This window comes from Calonectris borealis, chromosome 15 (genome assembly GCF_964195595.1).
Source record: "Calonectris borealis chromosome 15, bCalBor7.hap1.2, whole genome shotgun sequence".
Taxonomy (NCBI): domain Eukaryota; kingdom Metazoa; phylum Chordata; class Aves; order Procellariiformes; family Procellariidae; genus Calonectris; species Calonectris borealis.
The window spans coordinates 2,219,449-2,241,444 of NC_134326.1; the positions used below are offsets into that span (position 1 = coordinate 2,219,449).

The 21,996-nt window shown below is 53.3% G+C and overlaps 1 protein-coding gene across 1 annotated transcript; it reads left to right on the forward strand.

Moving 5' to 3' along the window:
• Positions 1-11,712: 11,712 nt before the first annotated feature.
• Positions 11,713-20,740, forward strand: STING1 (stimulator of interferon response cGAMP interactor 1). Its single transcript, XM_075163978.1, has 7 exons — positions 11,713-11,884; positions 12,226-12,470; positions 13,084-13,264; positions 14,184-14,292; positions 14,450-14,688; positions 16,307-16,493; positions 20,265-20,740. The coding sequence occupies exons 2-7, from the start codon at positions 12,226-12,228 to the stop codon at positions 20,456-20,458; spliced, it is 1,155 nt and encodes a 384-aa protein (XP_075020079.1). The 5' UTR covers positions 11,713-11,884; the 3' UTR covers positions 20,459-20,740.
• The last annotated feature ends 1,256 nt before the right edge of the window (positions 20,741-21,996 follow it).

Here is a 21,996-nt window from a genome sequence, read left to right on the forward strand (position 1 = left end):
CCCTCCTGCTGCAAATCCTAGGCTTGGCTGTACTCAGATGCCAGGGCAACCTGTAAGTCAGCTATAGCATTGTTTCTCCATTGTCCTCTCCATCGAGAGACCAGACCGATCAGTATCCACAGCAACAGTTATCAAGGAGCTAATTCTGTGGGTTTTCAGCCCAGGTGAAGAGCTCTAGAAATGCTCTTTTTAGTCTTGGCCCAATCCTGCGGAGTATGCGTCCAAGACCGTGTGTCAGTGGAACATGGGAGATCACAACCAGGAAGAAAATACGTGGAATCATTCACAGCCACGAGTTTTGAAATCTGAAGGTGAGTCTTACTATAAAATGATTGGACTCCTTTCAAAACTGGAACTAGAAACTTGGGAACAGTCAGGAAGCCCTGAGTTTATGATGGTATATGGCAGGAAGGTGAAACTGGCCACCTGAGCCCAACAGAGGTGCCCTCCATCACCCACCGAGGCAACAGAGCAGCAAGGTCTCTGTCCTATGGCACCAGCTGTCCCAGGCTTGAACACAGGAGTCAGTTCAACCCTCAAACCATGACCAAAAGATTGCCAAGTGTAGGAACATAGAAGATAGGATTTCTCATAACGCATCATTATAAACTCTTCCAGTCTAGTATCGGGCTGCAGAACAACCTGGGATCTTAAACTTCAAGGCAAAGAACAAACTGAAACCACCACAAAGCAAAATCCACAAATTACCACCACCACCTTGTCCACAACTAAATTTCCAGCAGACAATGCATTGCCATGGGCTGAAGGTATCATAACTGTCAATCTCAGTGGCACTTTCTTTGATGTCATGGAGGAGGCGTGGTGCTCATCTCTAGCTCTCTCAGGCCTCTGGATATCTTGGACCTGTTGTAACAAGCTTCTCCTAGCAGGAGAGAACCCTTCCCCTTATGCATCGTAATTTCTGGCGTTGGAGGCAGAAGATGCAAATTCACAAATGGCTTTAAATCATCTAACTACAAATTGTTGCTGTAAGAAGCAGTCCTGCCCACCCCCCACCCGAGCAAATTGCTAGCTGTTCTCTGACATGCAGTTGTGCTTAAGTTGGATCACCTGATCCAAAAGTAACTTCAGCCTTCACCCAGGATTACTTGGCATCTAGAACTCTGAGCTGATCTGGTTCTTTTTGAAAACACAAGGAAATGGGCTGGAGGAAGCCGCCCAAGTAGGACAAAACCATCTCTCACTGGCATCATTGCCTGAAAATTCATGCAATGCCAAGAGGAGCACTGAGGAACTCCCTCAGTTGCATTTGGGCTGCTTGGAGGTGTCCCAGAGAAGGTTCCCACCAGCGGTCGCTAAACCTTCCATTCACCAGCAAAGTCTGGTTTGTTAAAGCAAAGCCAGCAGCCGAGCCCCAGAGTCCTGTGGTGCTGAGCCCACCTTCTCTGCCTGCAGCGCACACACATGCACCCAGGACTGTTCCTGGAGCCGAGCCATGTTCTTCTCACTAGCTCTGCCTGATCTGACATCTCCTCCTTGAGGTACACTTCCTTCCTTCCGCTCTCATTGCCCCTGTTAGCTTTTATTGTGCCTTTTTCCATACTCTCAGTCTCTGTTTTGGGCCTCCTTAGCCCCAACTGCCGTCAACTGTCAGCTGCCGTCCTGAAGCTGCCCAGCAGCAGAAGGCTCTGCTGGGCTTGCAGAGCATCTCTTCCCCACCTTCTTGCCCCTCTTTGACTGTCTGGGTAACAGATGCCCAAAGCAGCTGCTAGAGCTCCTCACACAGACCCAGCATTTTCCTCTGCTGCAGTGGTGTGTGGAGGGGCTGGATTTGCAGAGGGACCCTGGCAGCAGAAGTCCAGCAGTGGCCAAACAAGTTGGAGGGTCTTTAACAAACCCTGTGGTGGCACGAGCCCCTGCTCCAAAGTGATTTTTCATTTCCATTTCCATTTCTGGAGTCCTTTGCCGTGTGCTGAATGAAGCAAATCCAGGATTGTCACAATTTTAAAACCTAACAGAAGTAACTTTTAAAGTGACTTGCTCTTGTTCTCAGTTGAACGTGTTTAAAACTAAGTTAGTCTGACAAACTGTGAAAACTGTTATTCTTTAAATAAAGCAGGGGTTGGGGGGGGTTGGTTTTTTATTTTAAACTTAATGGATTTTTCTGCAAGGAAAAAAAGGTATTAATGGAAATTTCAGTGTAAAAAGATCCAAACCTGAAAAAAATATTGCCAAATTTTACAGATACAAAAAGTTCATCTTGCTGCTTTGCTGATGTGGTTTTCTTTTTTGATATTTACCACCCCATCTTCTCTCAAACTCCTATTTTTCTTTTGCAGGCTTTTGCTGTTCTGGTGCAAACGTGGATGTAGCTCACAGCACAGCCCCACAAACAGCTATGAGCATCGGGGGTGCAGTGGGGACCTGAGCCTGCCACTGCCACCATGTGGGATGCAGGAGACAAACTTGAGATTTGGCTTGACCAAGATGGTCAAAAGCTTCCCCATCACTCAAGACTCATCCTCTCCAACTGCCCTCCTCAAGGCGCATGTTTCTGGAGCAAACGATCGCAGAGTCTTGCCCCGCTTCAAGCTTGCAGCCATGGCGATCTCAGCAGGAGGCTGGGGGATTGGCACCAGAGGCAGAAAATAAAAGAAGAGGGGTAGTCCCAGATCTTCTATCTCAGTCCCAGGCTGGGAAGCTGCTGAGCTCAGCCAGCCTTGCAGAGCTCTCCATGGGATATTGAGGACAATGACAGGGCAGTTGTGGAATGGTTAAACATAGTCAAAGAGAAACAACAGGAGCTTTTTGGGCAGAAATCCAGGCAGTGCTGACAGCTATAGACAGGCCCTGAATTGTTCATTCTCATGTTCCCAGCTTGCTAAAAACCTCCTGGGCAGTTTGGGCTTCCATGGGTATTTGAGTGAGCGTCTCCGCCATGCTAGTCAGCCTGCTTGTACCTCCATCATTTGCCATAGTAAATCAGAGACTTCCATGTTATGCCCTGGGCCTACCTGTCTGTGCTGCGGGGACAGGCTCCTGTAAATCTCTCCTCTCTGGCCATGACAGCGCCAATAAATCTCCCTTGGATGCATATCCTGACCAAGAAGGCAACAATAAATTTCCTGTAAGTGGTTGAGAGAGGAGGAACAAGGAAAGAAACAGGATATTCACACATGTCATTACACCTGCTTGCGTGGAAGAAGAAAGCCTGGCACCCCCCCTCTGGCAGTCAGGTTCTGGCTCCATTTTCCACCCAGCCGTTGCCCCTTGCTCCGACGCCACGGGCTGCCCTGCTCAACCCCCCTGCGTGCCGGCTGCGCTCCCAGTGCCGCCCAGGCACTGCTGCGCTGCGGGCCCCCACTCAGCCTGCACCTCCTCACCTCCCGACAGCATCTCCCCGCCGTGGCTGCCTCCTTCTGCTTGGGAGCTTACAGAGGAGATCCCCGGGAGCTGCAAGCACAGTTCCCATGCTGCTCCCTGCCACTTTCAGTTCCCCAAAGTACTTTTTTCAGAGAAATGATCTCCCTCCATACCACACGCTCACCACCTCCTCTCTTCATCCCCGAGTTGTTTTATCCCCCTTTCATCCTCCTTGGCTGTATGAATAGCAGCCTTCTAGGGTCATCTGCCGGGTCTTCTTCTGTGCCTTTATAGCACTGCCCCAGGGGGATCTGGCCTCGATTGGGGTTTCTGTGCCGCCCTGTTGCACAGCACAATCCCAGCAAAGCTGCAAGCCTGCTGCTGTGGAGGAAGGGGGAACACCATCACTGAAAACTGTGTTCAGGCGAGGACCACTATTTTGCTTGAGGTCTCACACCCAGTTCAGAAGATGCTCTGTTGGCTCCTGTGGCTCCCCAGTCATGGGATCCTGTCTGCAAAGACTGTCCCCTACCTTGCTGCAGAGGTGGGAGTCAGGATACATTAGGCAAGAGCAGCTTTCCAGGGGTCCCTGGGACTGCAGCACTGACCAGCCGCCCGCTGTCAGCAAGCTTTTGGTGGCTCCATCCCCAAAGCCAGCTTTGTTTGTCCTGCAGGCTGGACGATACCTGTAAAAAAAATCCAAAAGTGACCAAAAGGCCTGCGTGTACACAGCCATTTATTCCGTTGTAGTTTCACTTGTTCTCAGCCCAGTCGGGTCCCCAGGGGACACGTGGTGGGAGGCCAGAGGAGACACAGACCGCCACTTCCCTTTCCACAGCCTCAGTGCCAGGGTGACTGGTGACAAAGGGCAGGAAAGTACGTGACTGTTGGAGGACAGAGAGCAAGAGTACACGTGTGTGTGAGTGGAGGGGTCCCAGCAGGAGCCCCCCAAGGATCTATGCTGAGACCTGGGCAGCTTAACACATGTGACCTGGAAGAGTCAGGCCTGGAAGAGACCTGGAGAGCTATTCAAAGCATTTTGACCAGCACAATCAAGTAGAAAACAGCTTCTTTTCGAAGAACAACTGAGTATCGGAGACGCTCCAGCCTGCGAAAGACATGGCTGAGGTCTGAAGCCATCGGTGATCTGGGGAGGAGGAAGGGGCTGGTTGTTCATGTCTCTCCCAGCACAAGAACAGTGGCACCCCAAACAGTGCTAGCCTGAGACAGCTTCAAAACAGGCAAAAATGACCTCTCCATCCAATGTGTAATTGGGGCCACAGTGCCACAGGATACTGCGGGTGCTGACAGTTTACGGGGGATCAAAAGAAGACTGATAAATCACAGATTGATCCACTAATGATTATTAAATGGATATTAAAAAACTCTCTCTTAGGAAGTTCTGGTGCCACAAAGGAAGGAAGAACCTTAATGGATAAGGGGCATGCAGCACTCAGAGCAGTCCCACGATCCGGGGATGAAGGGATGGTCCATGCTGCCGTCAGGATTTTAAACTCATCATTGCTGAGGGGTCACAGCCTGGGGTCAGGGCGAGGCAAAGGCTCTCCCAAGCTGGGCACATCCCTGCAAAAGCATCCCATCTCCATCTGGACTTTGTGAGCAAAGATCAGGACCCTGCATAATCTGGAGACAGAGAGGGCAATTAACAAATCCTTTGGCGAGGACACCTCCCTGGCTCCTCTGACTGCCACCTCTTTTGTCCCACAATGAAACTGCTTTGCTGAACAAGTGAGAGACAACATGCGCTTGGGAGCTGGAGGAAGCAGCTTGCCTGCTTCTGCAAGATTTTACCCAGCACATGGATGGCTCCTCACTGCACCAGAGAGAGTCATCCAGTTCAGACAGTCCAGAGCAACACAGAATATTGCAGAGCACTTTATTTTTGCTAGGATGGGCAATAAAGCAAGCCCTGTCAGTGTGCAGGACCTCTGAAGGTACACCGGTGGTGCAATTGCAGCACTAAAAACACCAGCTGCAGCATTTTTGAGCCAAGGGACGAAAGCCACTTTTAACACCAGCCTGGCATCTGAACCCCGTCCCCACAGGCATCCCCGATGTAAAGCTGTCACTGAGCAGCCTGCCTTTCGGCTGAAGCCAGCAGCTCTACCAGCTTTTGCAGGGCCACAGCACATGATGCAAAAAAAAAAAGGGGCAAGCACTGCTGCAGTGCCCATCTTGCAGCAGGAGCAGGCTCTGTTACGCCTGCTGCCTGCCTGCTCGCCGGGAGCAGTCCTTTACCCAGGAGGTATCGGGGAAAGCACCATGTTCCTGGCCTGGCTTTTGCTTGGGGACGTGCCACGTGCATCCAGCACCTGCTCCTGATTGCCTTCAGCCTCGCACAGGGCCAGGGGCCCGGCCCAGCTCCTGGGTTAATCCACCTTATACCTAAGGCACCTCGTACAGAGCAGCCAGTGGGTCTCCAGAGGAGGGGGAGACTTCAGGCAAATTCACAGCATCTGGCTACCTGCAAGGGATCTCGCCTCCTATCACTGCAGGATTTTTATATTCTTTTTCCACATTATTACAAATTCTCAGGCATTTCACCGAGACCCTTCCCTGTCTAAACCAAGTCCTGGCTACAGCTGTCCACTCTGCCCGTTGGGATGTCAGGAGAGGCTGATCCCTTCCCCAGCCCCAAGCAGTACACCAAGACCCTTCTAGAAACCAGCCTATGTTGCATTACGGGCCAGCTCAGCTCTTCTGGATGCTCCCAAGGGTGGAAGTTGTCACGGTCTATGTTAAGGAAAACCTTGAATGTATAGAAGTCAACTACGGCAATTGTGGAAGCCCTATCGAATGCCTCTGGGTCAAGATCAGAGGGGTCATCTCCAAGGGGGATCTTACAGTAGGCATCTGCTACCAACCTCCAAACCAAGATGATAAGGCCAACGAAGCAATATTTGGGTCACTTAAGCAAGCTTCGGGTCAACGGAACCTGATTCTTATGGGTGACTTCAACTACCCAAACATTTGTTGGAAGAACAATACAGTTCCTGGAAGGTGTAGAGAACTGCTTCCTTATACAAATGTTAGATGTGCCAACCAGGAATGAGGCACTGCTGGACTTGGTACTCACAAACCAAGAAAATCTGCTTTGTAATATCTCACTTAGCAGTAGCCTTGGCTGCAGTGATCACAAGAGTGTGGAGTTTGGGATCCTGCTGAGCACACTAAAAGTTAGCACTAAGACAAAGGTTTTAGATTTTAGAAGAGCAAACTTCAGCTCGCTCAGAGCTCAATTGGGAGGGATTCCATGGGAAGCTTCCATGGAGGATAAAGGAGTTTTTCAAGAACACCCTCCTGGAAGCACAAGAACAGTTCATCCCCTTTAAAGGTAAGGGAAGTAGGCGGAGCAAAAGACCCCTTTGGCTTAACTGCGAGCTTCCAAGTCTGCTCAAAACCAAAAGAGAAGTGTACCAGAGATGGAAAAGCGATGAATACCCGTTGAGAACTACAAGGGCATTGCCAGGGCGTGCAGAGGTGCAGTTAGAAAAGCAAAAGCTCAGCTCGAATTGAAATTGGCCAGAGATGTCAAAAACTACAAGAAAGGGTTCTTCAGGTACGTAAACAACAAGCAGAAACAGAAGGAAAACATTGGCCCGCTGTTAAACAGGAGAGATGAATTAGTCACCAACAACGCTGAAAAGGCAGAGGTTCTCAACACTTTCTTCACCTCTGTCTTTACCAACGCTCTTGAGCCCCTGGCCTTGGGAACAAAAAAACAGTTGATGCAAACACAGACACACGTTCAGTGAAGGAAGAGTTGGTGTGTGAACTATTACAGGAGCTTGACCCCTACAAATCGATGGGCCCTGACATTATCCACCTAAAGGTGTTGAAAGAGCTGGCTCATATCATTGTGAGGCCACTCTCCATAATCTTTGAGAAGTCATGGAGATCAGGGGACGTCCCAGAAGACTGGAAGAAGGCTAACATCACCTCCATCTACAAGAAGGGCTTATAGGAGGATCCAGGAAATTATAGGCCCATCAGACTTACTTCAGTCCCTGGGAAAGTTATGGAACAAATCCTCCCGCGGGCTATCACAAGTCAAATGAAGCACGTGACTGGGAAAAGCCAGCACGGGTTCACCGAGGGCAAATCGTGCTTGACAAACCTGATCACCTTCTACGACAAAGTAACCTGCTCAGTTGATGTGGGGCGAGCGGTGGACATTGTCTACCCGGATTTCTCCAAGGCTTTCGATACGGTTTCCCACAGCCTCCTCCTAGAGAAACTGATGCATTATGGTCTAGACAAGTGGTCCATGCAGTGGGTGGGGAACTGGCTGACAGGCCACACCCAGAGTGTGGTGGTAAATAGCTCCTTTCCAAACTGGCAACCTGTCACAAGTGGGGTCCCCCAGGGATCGATATTGGGCCCAATGCGGTTTAATATCCTCATAAGTGATCTGGATGATGGGATCAAGTGTACCCTGACGAAGTTTGCTGACGATACCAAACTGAGTGGGGAAGTGGACACTTCGGAAGGGAGAGCCACCCTGCAGGAAGACCTGGATAGGCTGGAAGAGTGGGCCAACAAGAACCTTCTGAAGTTCAACAAAGACAAATGTAAGGTCTTGCACCTGGGAAAACATAATCCAGGAGTGCAGCACAGGGTCGGATCTATCCAGCTGGGGAGCAGCTGTGGAAAGGGACCTGAGGTCCTGGGGGACAACAAGCTCAATATGAGTGAACAGTGTGCTGCTGCGGCAAAGAAAGCCAACAGGATGCTGGGTTGCATCGACAAGGGCATCACCAGCAGAGATAAAGAAGTCATCATCCCGCTTGTCAGGCCACACCTGGAATACTGTGTTAAGTTTTAGTCCCTGCTATACAAAAAAGATGTGGACAGGCTGGAGAGGGTCCAGAGAAGGGCCACAAAGGTGATCAAGGGACTGGGAAGCCTGCCACATGAGGAAAGGCTGAGAACTGGGTTTGTGCAGCCTTGAGAAAAGAAGGCTTAGGGGAAGACCTTATCACCATGTTCCAGTATTTAAAGGGCGGCTACAAAGAAGATGGAGACTCCCTTTTTATAAGGAGTCACATGGAAAAGACAAGGGGTAATGCGTTACTCCTGGGGAGATTCTGACTGGACACAAGAGGAAAATTTTTCACAATGAGAACAATCAGCCATTGGAATAATCTCCCCAGGGAAGTGGTGGATTCTTCATTGGACACTTCTAAGATTCGGCTGGACAGGGTGCTGGGCCATCTTGTCTAGACCGTGCTTTTGCCAAGAAGGGTTGTACCAGATGATCCTTGAGGTCCCTTCCAACCTGGTATTCTATGATTCATGTCATTCTATGATTCCCTGCCTTTGCAAGCACCTTTGCCGGCTCAGCAGACAGCTTAGTTCTTGCTGAGTTTAGACATTGATTAAACCATGCGTGGTTTGGTCAGTTTGGACCACAAGCTCCTTAATCTCTGCCCAGCTGTGTACAAACAGAGCAGCTGCTCAGAGGGATGTCGTAGGGTCCTTCGGGTGCCCAGAAAGGTGAGGCAGAGCAGGCTGCAGAGAACAGGCACCCAGGCAACACCCAGCTGCCCTGGCCCTGCCCCATCTCCACTCACAGCAGCAGTGTGGAAACCAGGAAGCCCAGGCTGGGGTGGGAGGTTAGTGCTAACTAGTTTGGTGCCGATGACTCAGTTATCTGGCAGGTGACCATGTTTTGCCATGATTTGTCTGCATCAGGAGCATCCCGCAGCTGCATTGGTAGAGACACTGCCCAAGATGGCACGTGGCCCAAGACACGGGGAAGGTGAGGATGCCCCATGCGTCCATCTGTGCCACACATGGTGGTTTTCATGAGTAAGCACCAGCTGCTCTGTGGTTAGAAAAAGGCCATGGCACATGGTGCATGAGGGGTTTACAATGCCTGTCACACTAGTGGTTTAAAAACCTCTGGGGTGAGAAAGTACTAATCTCAGTGGGGTCTGCAGTGTAGCTGCGTTTTATAGATTGCTTTACAAAGAATTCATTTTTTTGCCCAACTAAATCTCAAAAGACGTGTCAGCACTAGCCTGCTTGGAAGTGCCATGGCACTGGTCTGGGGAGGTCACTTGCCGGGTTTTTTTATGCATCTAAAATCTTTTGGTGTCATGCATGACTTCTTGTTCCCTCCCCTTGAGGGAATAACAGCAAGCAGGGAAAAAGGGAACTTCAAGCATGGCACAATCTGGAAATGCAAATTGTCAGCTAGATGAAAGGTCAGGGAGGACAAAGCGGCAGCTTTGGTGCTCTTGCTTCTTGTTGGCTGTGCAGAGGCGCTGGGCAGCACTGGGCTCTCCATTCCCAGGCAAGCTCAGATGTCGCAGATTCCAGCCTCGGCTGGAGACATTCAAATCTCATTCCTGGGGTTTAGGCTCGGCTCTTGGACCGGGCACCGCAGCTCTGCTCCGAGCTGCGCACCACAAGCACAGTCCCATCCGCAGCATGGCAGGGAGCCTGGAAAGGCTGGGGGGGGCTGAGAGGACTGTTCAAGAGCAAAGTGGTGTGGAAGTGGTGCGACACGGTTGAGAGCATGGGAACTCTCATTTTGTCCCCGTCTGCAGCTGGCCTGCAAGCTGCAGATGCAATTCCTCTTTGCCCTGATCTTTACCTCCCTCCAGCCTTGTCGTCTGCTTCTGCAGGCTCTGGCAGACAAAATGGCTCTTCCATGCTGCTTTTTTATTGCAGTTAGCACCCTGGCAACAGCTACGTACAAGGCGGGTCTGGGGCCGTGGGGCAAAGGCTGGCTCACAGCAGAAGTGAGAGACAGAAACACCATGGGTGTTAGCGTGCTGACGGTAGAACTGAAAACAAGAGGCCAGGCTCCATGGGCAGGAGAGCCACCCAGCTGCTCAGGGACCTGCGAGAGGAGGGCTGGGGAGCCAGGCAGCCGCCTCCGCCGCACCGCAAGAGCCAGCCGGAGCTGGTCAGTGAAGCCCAGCCACCAGCAACAACCCAGCGCAGGAGGAGGAAGTGATTCACTTGACGTTTTAGCCAACCTTTGTGTTGAAGAAGCAAACAACACGTTGGCTATATCCACAAGCCCTCCCCAGGCTAGGAACACAGGTCAGATGCCCTGTAAAGCGGGTTTGCTGGGGTTTCTAAGGTACCACCGAAACAGACTCCGATAACCTTGAGACAAGCGCAGGTAGCGCTGCCAGTCTCTCTGGGCATCTATTCCTTCCTCCCACCCTCTGGGTTTGCAAATGCTGGAATTAAATGTGACCTGTGGGCACACCTGAATCAAGATCCTTGTGCTGGGTGCCCGCTGCAGCCTGCGGAGCCCCCTGGAAAGGTGCCTGCAGGTCTGTGGGGACTGCAAGGGTCCCTTGGCAGCCTCCCTGCGTCCACAGGCATTGCTGGGCAGAAAGCAATTGGACCCAGGGCACATTCTGGACGGTCACGTCCTTACCCAGCCTGTATCTACCCAGTTTGGCTACACAGAGGCCATGGGAGACCATGCTGAAAGCTTTGCTGAAGTGAAGGTTCTCCCCTCATCCACACGGCCAGTTATCTCACCTCATAAGGCACTCAGGTTGGTGAGGTACGATGTGCCCTTTGTAAATCCCTGCTGGCTGTTCCCTTCTCGTCCTTCGGGTGCTCGGCAGTGATTGCCGGGAGGATTTGCTCCATCACCTTTCCAGGGACAGAGTTGACATTGGGCAGGCTGTAGTTCACCAAGCCCTCTTTCTTGCTCTGCTCAAAGTTCTGTGTGATGTTTGCCTTCTCCCACTCATCAGGAACCTCCCAATTGCTGCGACCTCCCAAAGAGATCAGAGATGAGCCTTGCCATGGCATCAGCCAGCAGCCTCAGCATCCTCGAGTGCATCCCACCCAGTTCTATGGGCTTGTGTATGCGTGCCTTAAGTCAATCTTCCTCCAGGATGGGTAACGCCTCACCGCTGCAGACTCCGCTGCTAGGACCAGGGACCTGGGAGGCTCGAGGGCCTTACTGGCCACCAAGAGCCCGGCTGCAGGAAGCCCCTGCTGTGTCACCAGTGCTCGTGGGCACTGGCTCCTGAGCCAGCATCTCCCGGAGCTGCGGGGGTGGGGGGATCCAGGACGCTGTGAGTCACCCTCTCTGCTAGAAGGAATTTGCTTCTGTTTCGCCCCTGGAAACCTGCTGCACTTAATAAATTCAACCTCAATAAATTCTGGTTTCCTTCCTCATTCCAGCTCAGCTCAGTCCCACTGTGACCTGACAGATACGTTGGGGCTTTCCAGAGGTGTAAGCTCGTGCATGTCGAAACCTGCCACATCCACCCAGCACTGCCCAGTGCCTGGATTTCCTGCAGGCTGCGCGGACCCCATGGGGGCCCTGCGTGGGAGGGCTCTGGGAGAGCTGCTTTCATTTTCATTTTTCTTGGTGGTGGGACCTGTGCAGCTCCACCCGTGGCACCAGAAGCCTGTACGGTGCAGGGGTTCCGGGTCTCTGCCTGCAGCAGCAGCCTCCAAAGAGACGCAGCTGCGCAGGCTGGAGCACGGAGCCCATTAACCACATCGCAGGAAACCCAGGCAGCGTCCAGTCTCACGGCTGGTAACTGCTCCGGTGAGTGCAGCGAGAGGAGTGATGGCCCCGTGGCTGCGGAGCAGGGAGGGCTGGCGTAGGGTTGGCATCGATTTGGGAGTGGGGTGGCCAGCCAGGCTCTGTCTTGCCGAGCCCATTTGGGCACAGGGGGCAGCCGCGAGGTGGCCCGTGCAGCGCGCGAGGGAACCTCCCCAGAAGCAGCTGCGTTTCAGCAGCATGCAAAGGAAGGGACAGCTCTGTTGCGTGCTTTGGGGTCCTCAGTGAGCGCTGGATGTGCCTGTGTCTCCCGTGTCCACTCCCCACAGCGCTGCTGTGGGCGCTGGGGACAACAGTTGCTGCTGACCCCCCGCTCTCTCCCGCAGATGTCTCAGGAATCGTGGCGGCCGAGCCACCCCACCACCTTGCTCATCCCCAAGGCCCGGGAAGGGCGAGCGCGGCGTGCCACGTACCTGCTCCTGGCTCTGTGTACCGCAGCGCTGTACCTCGCCGGGGAGCCCCTCCTGCCCACCGCCCGCAGCCTCGCCTCCCACTTTGTGACCCTGCAGATCGGGGTGCTGCTCAAGGGCACCTGCTACCTGGCCGAGGAGATCTTCCACCTCCAATCCAGGTGAGCCAGCATGGGGGAGGCTGTTTTCCGGGCTCCTGGGACCACCATGGGGACAAGGGCATAGCAGGCTCTGGGTGTCGGGAGGGATCTGGTCCTTGTTTCTACACCCACACATGCCCTCTGTGGCAATGCTCTGCTGTGCCCCGGCAGCACACGCTGCTCTCCATCAACCTCGTGTCTTTCTCAGCTCCTCCTCCTCCTCTCCCTTCTCCTGCCTGCCCAGCTCCCCCCTCTCTCTCTCCTCTCTGCGGGAGCTCCCTAGGGTGCCTTTTGCCTGGGGAGCAGAAGTAAAGGAGACCTGAGGCCCCCAGCCTTCCCCCACCACCCAGTGCCGGAGGGCACAAGGCTGTGGGAGATAATCCCCCCTTGCTGTCTAGGGCAACATTCCCTCTGAGACCCATGGGTGCTGCAAGACACCCAAGCCCTCTCCTGGCTGGGGGCACCCGGGGTGTGCTGAGCAGGGTCCCTCAGGGCTCCCGGACTCCGAACTGCTCTAGGTCAGCAGCACTGGCAGGGAGGTGGAAGCATCCCCTGGCCAGTGCCCCGTGAGCTGCAGATGGGGATGGTGGGCGGGCAGCCACCAGCCTGTCTCCTGTCTCCCTTTCCCACCAAGGCACCACGGCAGCTTCTGGAGGGCCCTGAGCGCCTGCTTCCCCCTGCGCTGGTACGGGCCCATGCTGCTCATCTGTGGCTCAGCCTTTGTGGCTCTTCACAATGGAGATGGGCAGCCGCTCGACCTCCACCTCGGCCTGGCCAGCCTGTTCCAGCTCCTCACCCTCGCTCTGGGGCTCCAGGTAAGGCACCGACACCTCTAGCCTGGCCAGGCATCCCGGGGAGCGCGGCAGCCGCGAGCGGTTGTGGGGGCACGTGGCCCGGCTCTGCGTGGCCCCTGCACATACAGCCCACCCGCACACAGCCCCGCGGTGGGAGAAACACTCGTTAGCTCAGCCCCGAAGAGCGGATCTCCTCGGCTCCGTACTGCCGTGCCACTGGCAGGAGGGCCAGGCTGCCTTCTAATGAGCACAGCCGCCCCGGGCGCTGGCAGCAGCCCTGCTGCCGCCTGAGCCCCGCTAACACAAAAAACAGGGGTATTTTTAAATCTGTCAGTCAAGCTGGTGCTTGGAAGTGTAGCCTGTGTGGTCTCCAAAGGGTTAATTATCAGGCGTGCTGTGGGCGGCAGAACCAAGCTCCAGGTACCTCTGCAGCACTGGGAGGGCTCTGCTTTACCCCAGCAGAGCTGGAAGGGGAGAGGGGTCATGCAGGCTACAGGAAGGTGCTTTGGGGAGGGCAGCCGTCAGGTGCCTGTGGGGTTTCACACCCATTTCCATCTAAATGAACACATAGAGCTGGCAAGGGCCACTGGTGGCCCTGGAAATCCCTCCATCAGGCGCTGGGATGTCTCCTCCCGCATGCTGGAAGCACTGGGCAGATGCACAAGTTGCACTGGGACGTGCAGTCCCAATGGCGGATGCAGCCAGAAACATGTCCGTCTCGCTCTGGCATCAGCTTCCTCATCTGCAGGGGTGTGTGGGCCATCGAGGACTCTTGGCCCCGCTGCCCAGTGTGGTGGTGGAAGGGGGCAGCAGGGTTGCTCTCTCCAGATCTCTTTGGAGAGGGTGGCTGCTCTCCAATCCCTGTAGAGAACCGACTGTTGCAGAAGAGCCCAGGAGGCTGCTTTCGTCACCGCTGGTCTGTCTTTCCTTCCCTCCGCAGAAGCCCTCAGCAGTGGAAATGTCTGAGATGTCTGAGAGGTCCAAGCAGAACGTCGCTCATGGGCTTGCCTGGTCTTATTACGTTGGGTACCTAAAAATAGTCCTGCCACGTACGTAGCTGTTTCCCTGCATTATCATGCCTACAGATAGAAATAGCTCCTAATAACAATCCTCCCACTTGCACAGTGTTAGCAGGAAAATGGGGAGCAAAGTAGAAGGCAGCTGTACTCACGCCAGGCACCTCTGCCCGATGCTCTCTTCCACCAGGGGTGAAAAAGTCAATGGAGGTATTCAGCAGAGCCAACCCCAACATGCTGGCATGCAGGGAGACCTGGAAGCTCCACATCTTGGTCCCTCTGAGCTGTGACGTCTATGATGACCTGGAGAAAGCTGACAGCAATATCCAGTACCTGACAGACCTCAATGAAACCACCCTGACCCGAGCTGGCACCAAAAAAAGGGTCTACAAACACAGCCTCTACGCAATCAGGGATGAAGACAACAAGGTATACCAAGTGCAGCGTTGGGAAAGAAGTTGGCATGCATCAGCCCAAAGGTTTTCCTGGCCTCAGATTCTGGCCCAGAAGTGGCCATAAGGGCAGGACAGTGTCCCCTCTCCTGTTAGATACTCCCAGCTTTCAGCAGGCTTCCACAAGATGGAGAGGTCCTGTCCATGCCGGCCATCTGCACCCCTTTCTCCTGGCTGCCTCCTCCTAGGCTCAGCCCTTGCAGGGATGTTGGGCTCACTTAACTCCTCCTGGAGTTGATTTAAGTCCAGAAAATAGAAGAAAACTGAGAAAAAAAAAAAGCAGATGTGGGGTCCAGAGCATCACTTCCCATGGGACGAATGAATATTTCCTTTTGTTGTGAAAAGGTGCTTGAAAATGTCTGTGTGAGTCATTATATAATTTGACTCTCTCCCCTTCCCCCAGTCACCTCTTTTCCAGGCTGACGAGCCCTAAATCCCTCCGTCTTACATTGCATTCATCTCCTTCCACATCTCCAGGCAGATGGGTCTCTGCCCATGCACCCCTGGAGGAGGGAGTACACTGGTCCTGCTGACACGGCCGAGGATGGAGGCGTTGGCAGAGCGATGCTTCTCACCTGGGTCTCCCTAATTTGCCCTTTGACGGTGGCTGAGCACTGAGCTGCTGCTTTTAAAGCCCTGCCTGCAGGGACTCCAGAGCCTCTTTCCTGGCCCTGCTCCTGGGGAAGTACAGTCAGCATCGGGTTTTTCCTGCTACGATGCTGTGTTTCATCTGCCAGTCTCCTGCTGAGTCACTCGGCACCAAGTGAGCTCCAGCAGCTCTGCAGCCTGGACCTGCCCTGACCCGCTGTGTGTTGTCAGTAAAATCTGTCCCTCGGCTTGCTGCCCCGTCGCTGGTGAACGCTCGCATGGCAGCGATGCTAGCTCCCCTCCTCGGCACCGGCTCCTGGTCACTGTGGCGACTGCCCTCCAAGGCTGGTAGCTCTTCCTGCTACTCTGCATTTACCCAGGGATCCCGTCCCTCTTCCTTCTAATACACTTTATTAAACTTTCCAGTTTGGCCAGTATAAAACTAACTGGTAGCCGTGCTCCTCCTTGTAATTTTTATAGCCTTAACAAATCTCTCCTCATTTGTTTGATCAGCCTCCTTCTAGACGTGCGTTCACCTTGCCGGCATTTATCCTCTTCTCCGTTCTCCTACTCTCCATTAGGATGCTCAGACTTCCCCTTCTCTAGCAGAAAAGCCACCAAGAAGGTGTCATCAGACGTGGGCAAGGGGTGTCTCCATGGGGGACCAAGCTCCGTGGGGAAAACCACTCCCCAGGCTGCAGCTTGGGAGTGCTGCCAAAGCCAGTGGCTGCACCCTGGGGCCCCGCGGGAGGGAGGCAGCTTCCTGAGCCCACCCGGCGCGCGGGGCACGGCCGTACCTGCCTTTCCCCGCTTAATACAGGGCAGGGGACACTGGGCCCAGAACCAGTGTCCCTGTCCCGGGGGCCCAGCGCACAGCACCAGTGCAGGGCAGGCCACAGGGCTGCCAAGGGGTCTCGAGGGCTCAGCCCAGCACCAGGGTTCCCCAGCAGCCCTTTGCCAGGTGCTTGGTCCTCCTGCCCCCATGTCTTTTTCTTCCGTCCCTGCAGCTCTGGCACTGCGCAGTGGAGTATGCCACCCCGCTGCAGTCCCTCTACGCCATGTCCCGGGATGAGTGTGCTGCCTTCAGCCGGGAGGACCGCCTGGAGCAGGCCAAGCTTTTCTACAGGACATTGGAGGAGATCCTGAAAGGCTCCAAGGAGTGCGCGGGTACCTACCGGCTCATTGCGTACGAGGGTGAGTGAGGAGGGAGGGGTGCCCAGCACGGTGGCTGTGCTCCCCCAGCCCCATGTGTGACCTCGGATCAGGGCAAACAAGGGGAAGTAAGCAGGATCCATGTAGCGCGTGGCTACATGGGGGTCCCTGCCGTGGCGGGAGGAAGGGGCTGCTTCCTGACACAGAAGGACTTCTTTCTGTGGGTCTCAGAGGAGCTGGTCCCTGTTGAAGTCCTCAGAGGCACCTGAGACAAGCAGCCTTCTGATGGGGCAGCAAGAATGCTCCCTCAAGGATTAAATGTAACAGCGGGCTTCCAGGGGAAGGAGCAGCTCCCTTCACTGCTGATGTTCCTGGGACAAATGGCTGGGGCTGTCAAGCCCTCCCCAGCACTGGGACGGGTGTTGGTATGTGTGCTGGCTCAACAGCATTCCTCCTGACAGGGATGCGAAGGAGCGAGGCTATCCCATCTTCCTTTTAATTTCCCTTCTCACCTCTGCCAGAGCAGCAGGGCTTGAAAACAGCTTGCTGCTTCTTGCTGAAATGAATCTCATTGTTTTTCAGAGGAAATTCAGCACTCTCCCTGATGGGGAGAAGCATTTCTATCCGGCGTGGTTTAACCCGGCAGGCAGCCAAACACCACGCAGCCGCTCGCTCACTCCCCCCTACCCCCAGTGGGACGGGGAGAGAATTGGAAGGGTAAGAGTGAGAAAAACTCATGAACTGAGATACAGACAGTTTAACAGAACGGAAAAGGAAGTGAAAGTAATAATAATAATGATAATGATAATGATAGAATATACAAAATGAGTGATGCACAATGCAATTGCTCACCACCCGCGCTGACCAATAACCAAGTAGCAATTGCTACTTCCTGGAACACGCCTACCATTCATATACTGAGCATGACGTCACATGGTATGGAATACCCCGTTGGCCAGCTGGGCCAGCTATCCCGGTTATGCTCCCTCCCAGCCTCCTGTGCGCTTGGCAGAGCATGGAAGCTGAATGTCCTTGACTAGCAGGGTACTTAGCAACAACTGAAAACATCAGTGTGTTATCAACATTCTCCTCATACTCGCTTGGCTTGTTTGATTGCAGCGCACGTTTCACATTCATGGGTAACCTGTGCAATAGCGTCCATGGTCAAGTCCACCCCTCGATCACGAGCCCATCTATATGTTGCGTCTCTTCCTTGATGGCCTGAGGTGTCATGGGCCCACCGAGCTATAAATAATTCACCCTTATATTGCCAGTCCAGATCTACCTGAGCTGCTTCGATCTTAGCAGTCTGGTCCACCTTCTGGTTGTTTTGATGTTCTTCAGTGGCCCAACTGTTGGGTATGTGAGCATCTACGTGACGTACTTTTACAACCAGGTTCTCTACCCGGGCAGCAATATCTTGCCACAATGCGGCAGCCCAGATGGGTTTACCTCTGCGCTGCCAGTTGTTCTGCTTCCACTGCTGCAACCACCCCCACAGGGCATTTGCCACCATCCATGAGTCAGTATAGAGATAAAGCACTGGCCATTTTTCTCGTTCAGCAATGTCCAAGGCCAGCTGGATGGCTTCTACCTCTGCAAACTGGCTCGATTCACCTTCTCCTTCAGCAGTTTCTGCAACTTGGCGTATGGGACTCCATACAGCAGTCTTCCATCTCCGATGTTTTCCCACAAGGCGACAGGACCCATCCGTGAACAGGGCATATTGCTTCTCGTTTTCTGGTAGTTTGTTATATGGTGGGGCCTCTTCAGCACGCGTCACCTCCTCCTCTGGGGATATTCCAAAATCTTTGCCTTCTGGCCAGTTCGTGATCACCTCCAAGATTCCTGGGCGACTGGGGTTTCCTATTCGGGCCCGTTGTGTGATCAGGGCGACCCACTTACTCCACGTAGCATCGGTTGCATGATGTGTAGAGGGGACCCTTCCTTTGAACATCCAGCCCAGCACCGGCAGTCGGGGTGCCAGGAGGAGCTGTGCTTCAGTACCAACCACTTCCGAAGCAGCTCGAACCCCTTCATATGCTGCCAATATCTCCTTCTCAGTTGGAGTGTAGCGGGCCTCGGATCCTCTGTATCCCCGACTCCAGAACCCTAAGGGTCGACCTCGAGTCTCCCCTGGTGCTTTCTGCCAGAGGCTCCAGGTAGGGCCATTCTCCCCGGCTGCAGTGTAGAGCACATTCTTCACATCTTGTCCTGCCCGGACTGGCCCAAGGGCTACTGCCTGAACTATCTCCTGTTTAATTTGTTCAAAGGCTTGTTGTTGCTCAGGGCCCCATCTGAAGTCGTTCTTCTTCCTGGTCACGTGATAGAGAGGGCTTACGATCAGGCTGTAATCTGGAATATGCATTCTCCAAAAGCCCACAACGCCTAAGAAAGCTTCTGTTTCCTTTTTTGCTAGCTGGTGGAGACATGGCAATATGAACATGCTTGTTTGAACATCCCAAGGATAGTCAAAATTCTCAGGAACTATTGTGGATGGCTTCATGAAGAGGACAGAAGAAAAAGGAGTTTCTGGAGATATGGGAGGGAAAATGAACAAGTGGGGGAAAATGTCCCACCCTGTCTCCCCCTTAAATTCATTCTCCGAGGAGAAAAAAGTGTAATCACTAATAGTTTCTAAGAGGTGGTTCCCGAGGTACAGAGATGACGGCAATGCTGCGTACAGATACCAGATTAGACTTACGACCAATGATTTTATCATATCATAAAACAGCAGCAAAATGATAACCTTGACCCAGCTCCGAGCAGTGATAAACAGCACAACAGGGAACATATACTGCAAGCGAGGTATTAGATAACCCAACATTGAGAGCCAGCCCCACAACTTTGAGAGCCAATAAATCAACATCGTGACCAGCGACTATTAAACCAATATAATGAATGCTTATAACCAATTTTGCCTTAACACGCTCTGGTCAGATCTCTGGTTATCTCAACCCTTCGTGCCCCACGTTGGGTGCCAAAAAGGACAGTTGCTTTAACCCGGCAGGCAGCCAAACACCACGCAGCCGCTCAGTCACTACCCCCCACCCCCAGTGGGATGGGGAGAGAGTCGGAAGGGTAAGAGTGAGAAAAACTCATGGGCTGAGATAAAGACAGTTTAATAGACCAGAAAAGGAAGGGAAAATAATAATAATAATAATAATAGTAATAGTAATAGTAATAATGATAATGATAATGATAATGATAATGATAATGATAATGATAGAATATACAAAATGAGTGATGCACAATGCAATTGCTCACCACCCGCGCTGACCGATAACCAAGTAACGATCGCTACTTCCTGGAACACGCCTACCATTCATATACTGAGCATGACGTCACATGGTATGGAATACCCCTTGGCCAGCTGGGACAGCTGGCCAGTTATGCTCCCTCCCAGCCTCCTGTGCGCTTGGCAGAGCATGGAAGCTGAATGTCCTTAACTAGCAGTGTACTTAGCAACAACTGAAAACATCCGTGTGTTATCAACATTCTTCTCACACTAAATCCAAAACACAGCACTAGGAAGAAATTTAACTCTATCCCAGCCGAAACCAGGACACCATCTCAACAAGCACTACTGGGAAACCAGCACATGCTGCCTGTATTTTACTCTCCTTCCTGCACTTTGTGTTTTATTTTCTTTCTTCTGGCATGCTGAAAGGGGGAAGTAAGAACTGTATTTTGATTTGTCGGGAAATTCTGCATATTTGGGGGCATCTTCCAGAGACTCTGCTCTGTTCCCTGCCCAGACCCCTGCCTCGGGCCAGACCAGTGAAGGTGGGTTTTGTCTTTCTTCTGTTCCAGAGTCGGGTGAATCAGAAACCCACTTCTTGTCCAGAAACATCCTCTGGCACCTCTGGCAGCAGCGTCGTGAGGAGTATGCCGTGAACGAGGGGAATCAGCCGCACAACCCGTCTGCAAGCCTCAGCTCAACAGAGCTCAACCTCCAGATAAGCGAGTCAGACCTGCCGCAGCCTCTGCGAAGCGACGGCTTCTAAAGCACCAGCGCTGCCCAGCCCCACACCGCCGCCTCGGGGCTCTGGCCCCTTTCCCCAAGCCCCTTCCTCTTGCAGCAAGTGCTGCCCATGGCAGCAATCCCCAGCCTCCTGCAGGAACTGCCCACCAAAACCTCCTGTGCATCATGTTTACTGGAAAGAGCTGACTCAAACAACAGTCCTGTCACATACTTCCCATTTTCTTTGTTATGTGTATCTCATATATTAATATGTGGGTGGTTGTTTTTTTAATCTGCTTTGATTCATATCATATAAAGCATTTTCCTCTGAAGTAAGTTGTATTATCCTGAATCTTGGGCACAATGTGCAGTCTGCCCTTGGACATCCTGTGGTGTTGGACAGGGCTCTGGAAATCCCAACCACAAGTGTGAATGTGTGTGCTGGGTCCAACACATCCAGCCAGCGTGGCCTGCCTAAGTTGATGGCTTCTGCAGGCACAAGGAGTATGCGCAGGACTTCCTCAGTACCCTCCAGCCTGATGGACCCACTGTGCAGTCACACACAAACATCCTCACTTTCCACCCACTCGGGATGTGGAGATAGAAGAGGAGGTCAGGCCTGGGGAACTCTGACCTTTGGTAGTCCCACAGTGCAAGAAACCTCCCTGCATTTGCTCCATCCAGTAATTTCACGCTGAGAGCCATCTGCGGGGCCTGCTGATGCCCTTCGTGCCCACATTCCTCCCAAGCACTCTGCAGAAGTGTCTCTCCAGCCTCAAAGGATGTGCCAGACCCCCTGGACCTCTGGGAAAGGGGCAGGGTGCAGTCCTGGGACAACTTGCATGGGGTTTTTGGTGCAAGACATCTCATGTTGGGCTGCTCATCCCTCTGTGCCTGGGGGTGAGGTACCCTCAACAAGCCCAGCAAGCCAGGCCCTCCCCGCCTGCTCAAGCCCCATCTGGTCAGGTAGAAGCAGGGCAGAGGACATGCAGAGGGTCTGCACAGCATGGCTCTGAGACAGACGATTTCTTGGCTCTGCCCATCTAGATACTCCTCCAGGATCTGCCTGGAGAAGACACCTAGGCTGAAAAAGGGGCAGTACCCACGCCAGCCCCAATGCCTGGACATCCCACATAAGGCCACATTTGCTGGAGAAACCCAGCTTGCAAGGGATGGAGCCTGCTCCCGAGGGACTGTCAGGACCAAGCAAGTAGATGAGAAGTACAGTCTCCGTGGGGGTCTGCTGCCAGGAGCCTTCCCAACCAGGAAGACAGCAAAATTCCAAAGGTGCCCCGCATGACCTGGGCCAGCCATGGGGCAGGGGAGCCAGCTGGTCCCTCAGGCAACCAAGCATGAGTGACACAGCGTGGCCAGAGCTGTACGCCATGGGGCAGGATGGTGGCTTACCGGGTTGCCAGAGACCATGGCAAAGCTTTGCCATGGTGCAGCTTGGCAAGGCCAAGAGCTGTGCACCCAGTGCTCCATGCCTCAGTTTCCCCTTTTGCCAAGAGCTGAAGGAAGATCAAGCCAACCAGTTCTGCCCTGAGAGGGAAGGAGGGTCAGGAGGCAGCTCAGTTTGCT

Coding starts and splice junctions, on each gene's coding strand:
- STING1 (XM_075163978.1), top strand. CDS start 12,226: ATGTCTCAGGAATCGTGGCGGCCGAGCCACCCCACCACCTTGCTCATC. Junction 13,265..14,183: donor CCCTCGCTCTGGGGCTCCAG/GTAAGGCACCGA, acceptor TTCCCTCCGCAG/AAGCCCTCAGCAGTGGAAAT. Junction 14,293..14,449: donor CCTAAAAATAGTCCTGCCAC/GTACGTAGCTGT, acceptor CTCTTCCACCAG/GGGTGAAAAAGTCAATGGAG.